The sequence below is a fragment of the Danio aesculapii genome, chromosome 19 (assembly GCF_903798145.1).
Source record: "Danio aesculapii chromosome 19, fDanAes4.1, whole genome shotgun sequence".
NCBI lineage: Eukaryota > Metazoa > Chordata > Actinopteri > Cypriniformes > Danionidae > Danio > Danio aesculapii.
The window spans coordinates 4,387,954-4,395,789 of record NC_079453.1 but is presented as its reverse complement, the minus strand read 5'-3'; the positions used below and the strand labels follow the sequence as shown (position 1 = coordinate 4,395,789).

Genomic DNA, 7,836 nt, shown 5'->3' with positions numbered 1-7,836 from the left:
GCACTGTCGCCCCACAGCAAAAAGTTGCTGGTTCGAGTCCCGGCTGGGTCAGTTGGCACTTTTTGTGTGGAGTTTGCATGTTCTCCCTATGTTGGCGTGGGTTTCCTCTGGATGCTCCGGTTTCCCCCACAGTCCGAAGACATACGCTATAGGTTAATTGGATAAACTAAATTGGCCGTAGTGTATGAGTGTGTTTATGAATGTAAAAGTGTATGGGTGTTTCCCAGTTATAGGTTGTGGCTGGAAGGGCATTCGCTGCATAAAACATAAGCTGGAATAGTTGGCGATTCATTCCACTGTTGCAACCCTGATAAATCAGGCACTAAGCCAAAGGAAAATGAATGAATGGATGAATGAATGAATATTTTAATAATAGCAGGCAAGTTAAAGCTTCAATAAACAATAATTTCATATTTTGTGAACATTTTCTACAGATCAACACATTCTGCGAGAGCTAGAGCGGAGTAAACTCTTGGTGTTCACACCGTCCAGAAGGGTGGCAGGAAAACGTGTGGTGTGCTATGACGACCGTTTTATCGTGAAGTTGGCATACGAATCCGATGGCATTATTGTGTCCAACGACACTTACCGAGATCTGCAAGGAGAGCGCCCCGAGTGGAAACGCTTCATAGAGGAGAGGCTTCTCATGTACTCCTTCGTCAACGACAAGTAAGACCTGTTGATTTTGTCTTTGTGGATATTTTTGATAATAATTAGTTTCAGTTTGATTACATTTACATTGTTTTTTATTGTAGGTTTATGCCTCCGGATGACCCTTTGGGAAGACATGGACCCACCCTGGACAACTTTCTCAGAAAGACTCCACGGATACCTAAAAAACAGCCCTGTCCTTATGGTGAGAATCTAATCTTTTCATAGACTTTAAATAAATGATGTTTATTTTTACGAGTGTAATTACACGGTTTGTAGTCACATGTTGGTGTAATTATCAAGGTGTGTCTTGACATTATTTGTTATAGCCTATAAAAAGAGAAAATACCAAAAGAGAGAATTATTAAACAATATATTCTGTTCTTCAATTTAAACATAAAGGTTTTATATAATAATGTCATTTATATGTCAACAGTTATAACCACAGTCTTCATATTCACATGATCCTTCAGAAATAATTCTAATATGCTGATTTGTTGCTAGAGAAATTCATAAAGAAATGTGTGATTGTTAAGTATTACTGCTTTATTTTTTCTGCATATCTTAAGATACATTTGTAAGGACTTTTTGATAAAGGTTATAAAGAAAAGTGTTTAAATAAGAAATAATCAACAGCTTGGCGCACTTTTATAGGATTTTAAATACATGACACATAGCCAAAAACCACCTGAGGCTTTTGCAAAGTATATACAAAGTCCTTGTCTTTGCGAAGTGCATTTAAAATTTTAAAGCCTTTAATGCACGGCCAAGCCAATTATGTCTCTTATTCTGTTGTCATAAACAAATTAAAACTAGTGTTGGTTTTTGCAGCATAATTTTTGAGTGTATTTTTGTCATGACACATTAAATCTCCGTGCTTTGAATCAGTCACAGGCAAAGAGAGATAGTCTGTGCATAAAAATGACAGCTACCTCCACTGGCGGATTGGTTAATCCCTAGTGGGAGGATTATGAGATTATATAGAGACATGAAGGCTTCGAACATTTTCGAATTTTAGAGTTGCTGTGGTTATTACTACTGTTTGAGAGTAGTGCAGTTATTTATTTATTTATTTATTTATTTATTTATTTATTTATTTATTTATTTATTTATTTATTTATTTATTTATTTATTTATTTATTTATGTGATCAAAACTGGACTGCAACTACCTGTGCATTAATCACCTTCATTGCACACCTTCCAGCCAATTGACCCTTCGCTAAGCCCCGCCCGCCTTAGTTACTGTTGTTACACCTGTCAAGCTTTCGTGCCTGGCACGTCTATTACAACATGTATATGCTGGTGTCAGACATTCCCAGGGATATAATTAGTCATTTTGGCGAACAGGTAAGATATCTGAGAAAACCAGACAAAAAAAGACTGCAGTATGCCTTACAGCGGTATATTCACGACATAATATGCAACCGATTAGAAAATAATTTAATCAAAATTTAGGCTAAAGCCTGGCCGCCTCATACGCGGACCGTTCAACACCTTATTTCATGCACAGCAGGACAGGTGAAATTTAAAATAATCGAATAATAACAATTAAATCGTGATTTCTTATTTTTTTTAAACCAAAAAACCTGATAGACTAATTGTTGTACAATGAAATATAGTGTTACTAAACACACATGGACAGTGCTTCTACATAATTCATTTATAGAAAGAGCAGCCAGAAAGGGGAAATTGGTGGATTTGGGCCAAAAATTTGTATCATTGACCCATAACAATATACAGTAGCTATAACTGTCAGTATGTTTGTGTGCTTTTTATACCGTTTCTATTCTAATTTGCAGTTATGTGAAGAAAATAAATAAATTGAAATGCAGATCAAAGTATAAACAGCAGAAGTGAACTAATAGATTTTCCCTACCAGCAAATATTAATCAGACACCAAATATAAAAGCAGACAATAACCCGCTATAACGTCGTCACCATTGACTAAGGCTCAATCCCAATTCTATTTTTGTACCCATACCCCTTCCCTTTCCCCTTGGCCCTTAAAACCGAGTGTGAAGGGAAAGGGCTTCAAAATTTCCCCCTAAGAAATGGGACAGCACTACAGCACCTGCACACGTCATCATATGTCATCGCGATCTCTTGCTTCATATGAGATCAAACGATCGCGACTGCTGTAGTTATTCCAGTTGCTTTATTTTTTGGTATTTATCTTCAGGAAATCACTGAAGGCATATATTATATTATCATAACGATCTAATGTGGCAATAAGATCGTAACTGTACTGTGTATTTACACAGCGGCCATATTCATCTATGTAAACACACGAAAACAACATTAACATTATAGCAGATCATTAGCAGCTCATTACCAGCCGCTAGACTATTCTGACAGGGTATTCCAGTGTCATCGAGTGTCAGAATGTTGTGGGACTCCTGTACAGGAATTATTATTATGGATTATAGATCGTGAAATTTAGCAGTTTTTATTTTAGCGGGTTTTTTAAAAGCATGATGGTAAAACACAACGCGGTTATGAATATATTAAAACATGTTCTGGTCTGTTGTAAAGATTCGTAATAATAACAAAAATTTCTAATTTTTGGCTCTCCTTACTTCCGGGTGCTGCGATCCTGCTGTTGTTGCAAGGGGAAGGGTTAAGGGGTAGAATTGGGGTTGGGCCTAAATCTCCAAAAGACAGATGAAAACATCAGTGAATTGTAGCTCTGACATGGACATTAGGGTTATAAATGACTGAAGAACAGATGCAGTATATTGATCGCAAGTGCTCAGTTTGTGATCGTATCTCTGTTTTGTTCTGTGTATATGTAATCCAGATATTCATAGCTTGAAACAGATGGGAATATGACTGGATTGTGCCGCTTTTATGGCCTCTTACACAGCTTGATCCATGCTGGCATTTCTCCCCTTGGGTTTTAGGTTTTGGAAAGGGAAACAAACTCCACCACTCTGTCCAAACTTTAAGGATACCGGGTTTCCGATTTGCACAATCCATATGCACAACGCTTTGGCTTGTTTCCCTCACTCGAAAGCTTGACAGGCCTCCTGCGTGTAGCTACGGTTGCTAAGCCACGATTAGTTTGGGCGGTTTTCGGGTGTGGCTTAGCGAAGGGTCTATTAAATTCAAGAATTTCAACAGACTGACATAAAATTAATTTCAATTGCATAAATGCCTTTACTGTCCTTTTAATCAATTCATTGCATCCCTTCTAATTAAATGTAATACAATTATGAGCCAATAAAACTAATAAGAATTAATCCCTCTCATTTTCAACGCAGGGAAGAAGTGCACTTACGGAAACAAGTGCAAGTTCCATCATCCCGAGCGAAACAAGCAATCCCAGCGTGCCCTGGCCGATGAGCTCAGAGACAAAGCCAAAATTTCATCGGCACCACACAAACCTCAAGTTGCCAGTCAGAGTCCGTCTCTGGAGGAAACCGTAGAGCAGAAACTCTCTCTGGATGCGTGTGGATCCGTCAAAAAAAGTTACGTCAGTGAAAATGTCATCATCGTTAACGCTAGCCCGCAACCAACCCAACGCAAGTTTCCAATCAAAAAAGAGCGTCGGCATTCTCCAACAAGCTTAGACTCTTTCCCCAATGGATCCCAGGACCGTTTGGATTCTGGCTTAGGCTCCTACGATTGCCACACTTCAGAAACTTCCCACTGCGACCATAGGAAATCCAAACCATCAAGCGGTGGGAGGCATCGCTACATTCCAGCCAACAGCCAGCCTTGCAGTTGCTGTTCTTACCAATCCTACCAGCACCACAGCAGCTCCCCTAACTCGGCTTACAATCAACCCAGGTATCACTCCTATGGAGGAGGTCCAGTTTACCCACACTCAAACATGCACCAGTATTCATTTCCACACAATAGAGGTCCTCCCCCTCATCAAGGCTACTGGTCAGACCATTATGGTGCCTATCCTCCAGCATCCCACAATGCCCTGCAGTCGGAGAGAGGACATGGACACTGGTCGCCATCCAATCACAGTCCTCAGTGGTCCGAACGGGAGCAGGTGAGGAAGAAATTACTTGCGATTTTCAATGCACGTTTGGTGGACAGAGCCATGGACATGTTCCCTTATCTTCTGGACCCACAAAGACTGGCCGCAGAGATTTTGACCCTTCAGTCTCAGGATGGAGCTTTATGAGATTATTGGTATTGATCGAAGGACTAGATAGTAATGCTAGCTCCTGGCACTTAATGTTACGTCAAGATCTCAGTGTAGTGTAGCTAAAACAACATTAAGGTCTCATTGCTCCTCAATGACACCTTCACATCAGATGTGTTCTCATGACCCGTTTTTGCTGAGTCATTCCATATTTATAAAGAAATCTGATGAATGGCATTATATGCTAATTACATATGCGGCGTACACGTTCATATTTGCATTTCACATATATGAAATGTCATATATGCAACATATATTTCAAAGTATTGCAAAAACATTCATTTACATGTGTGTGTATTTTTTTTAAAGGTGCAGTATGTAAGTTTGTCACCCAGTGGTTGAACTAGGTATTGCACTCCTGGACTAAAACAAACGCAAGCGCAGGTTGCCGGATTGGGGACAGGAGCGAGTGATTTAATCTGTGTTCTAAATAAAAGCAACAGGATGCGATAGAGAGAATATTTTTTGATGTTAGAAGTTTTTGTCCTAACCAACACCTCGAAATGATATATTAGAAATGGCTTCTATTTCACACAGAACAACAGAAACATGATCACCTCAGGTAAACCTCATGTGCTTTATTCAGTGTTAAATGCTAACAATGTGAGTTTGAATGGCATTTCACATCACATTTATTGCCATATACTGAAAGCAGCTGATAGCTCATCTCAGATCTTGAAAATAAAATAGAACTAAACACATATCAGGGATTCAGCATGTACATTAAAAATGTTAAAGAGGTTTAATATGTATTAATTGGATGATAAATCTTATCATTTCGTGAGTGAGTGCATATTCTGTGCTTCTGAATGGCTGTGTTTAAACTTCTGTTGTGTTTCGTCTGGTGCAAACAGCCAAATTGCTTATCACTGCGTATCTCGTCATGAAGTGTGTTGTTGGGACATGCGGTTTACGTTCATAATATTTATATTATTTGCTAATTAATAACCTCATGTGGAACTGAGTCTGCTACTGTCCACCGGAGGTTGCATTTCAGTCATGCTTTTAGAGCCTTTCTGAATGAATGAATGAAATACGCCGTTTTGCACCAAGGCAACCCGGGGGGCTGAAATATAATTGGCTAAACTGGCTTTGGGCAGGTTAAAAGACCCAAAACAAAGACAGCGTTCAGTCACGGAAAACACATTTTCAAAGCAGAATATCTGACTTCAGCATTGATTTTCAGATAAACAAGAATGTTCACTTAGCATGTTTCTCAAATATCTGCAAATTTATTATGGTATGCTTTTAGAAGTCAAAAACTAACATACAGCACCTTTAACCATTAAAAATGATTGATATATATATATATATATATATATATATATATATATATATATATATATATATATATGTATATATGTGTGTGTGTGTGTTCAAATATATTGGTTTAAACTTCAAACCTGGAACTTATGTTTTATATATGTACAATCCAAATGTGAACTTGAGTGTCATATATGTAATTTGCATATATTTCCATAAATCAGATTTCTATATGGGATGCAGCATTTTGGTTTTTGGTGAGAATGAGTGTTTAGTCAGAGTCTGTTATGTTGTTCAGAGCAGCTCAAACTGAATTCTCATTGGTCCACAACCCAGTTTCACTTCAGACATGTTGTGATTGGCTGTTAATTTTTTCATTTGTCATCTCATGCAGCAATTTGCAGGACAATTCAGCAATATTTTCTGGAATTTATAGCATAATTTTGTGTAACTCCACCCACAGTCAAATCCCATTGGTCCACAATTCTGCTTCACAGTCGATGTTCTGATTAGCTGTTCTTGTAGTAGTTTGTTACAATCACATTCTCATTAGTCCACAGTTGTGCTTCGCGTCCGATGATCTGATTGGCTCTTTCTATCAAGTCATAGTAGTCTGTCCAAAACAAAATCTCATTGGTCGATAATTCTGCTTCACATCCAATGATCTGATTGGCTGTTCTTGTCAAGTCATTGTAGTCTGTCAAAAACAAAATCTCATTGGTCAATAATTCTGCTTCACATCTGGTAATCTGATTGGCTGTTTTTTGTAAAGTTGTAGTCTGTCAAAAACAAAATCTCATTGGTCAATAATTCTGCTTCACATCTGATGCTCTGATTGGCTGTTCTTGTCAAGTCATTGTAGTCTGTCAAAAACAAAATCTCATTGGTCAATAATTCTGCTTCACATCTGATGATCTGATTGGCTGTTTTTTGTAAAGTTGTAGTCTGTCAAAAACAAAATCTCATTGGTCAATAATTCTGCTTCACATCTGGTAATCTGATTGGCTGTTTTTTGTAAAGTTGTAGTCTGTCAAAAACAAAATCTCATTGGTCAATAATTCTGCTTCACATCTGATGCTCTGATTGGCTGTTCTTGTCAAGTCATTGTAGTCTGTCAAAAACAAAATCTCATTGGTCAATAATTCTGCTTCACATCTGATGATCTGATTGGCTGTTTTTTGTAAAGTTGTAGTCTGTCAAAAACAAAATCTCATTGGTTGATAATTCTGCTTCACATCAGATATATTTCTGTTTAAAAATAGATATATTAATGCTTATGTAGTTTAATGAGATGAACTCCTTTTGAGATTTTTAAAAATATTGTTATTTGACCCATGACTGAATTTGACCCATGACTGGTGAATTCACTTTTGGTTATATTAGCCAACAGAGTTTTATATCAGTTTTGTCATTGTTTTCACACACAAAAAAAATTGAAAAAAAGAACCATATTTAATGATAGCATGAGAAATTCTCTGATTTATACGCATGTCTGAAGTGTTATGATTTATGGTTCTGCGTGATTTGCAGTACCGTGTGTGTTGAGTGTTTAGGCACTGTGTGCCATAACTAACATTAATTAAGCAGAGCTACCAGAAAGGTAGAAGCGTACGCACCCTTCGGTGTATTTTTTTTTCTTTTTTTATAAGTGATAACTTTTAAAATGTCCTAAAGTATCATCTCAACCATAACTTGATGTATTCAGTAAGTTCTCAAAGGTGAAAACCAAAAGCGTAAAACATGCACAGATCAGACTGCGATG

At 37.6% G+C, this 7,836-nt stretch overlaps 1 protein-coding gene across 1 annotated transcript in view; it reads left to right on the top strand.

The window, feature by feature from the left end:
- zc3h12ab (zinc finger CCCH-type containing 12Ab) overlaps positions 1 to 6,092 on the top strand; it is a 17,981-nt gene extending 11,889 nt beyond the window's left edge. Inside the window, exons 4-6 of the mRNA XM_056480443.1 lie at positions 435 to 669; positions 756 to 856; positions 3,913 to 6,092. Coding sequence (XP_056336418.1) covers positions 435 to 669; positions 756 to 856; positions 3,913 to 4,790 — 1,214 coding nt within the window. The 3' untranslated portion in view covers positions 4,791 to 6,092. The remainder of the gene's footprint in view (positions 1 to 434; positions 670 to 755; positions 857 to 3,912) is intronic.
- Positions 6,093 to 7,836: the final 1,744 nt, after the last annotated feature.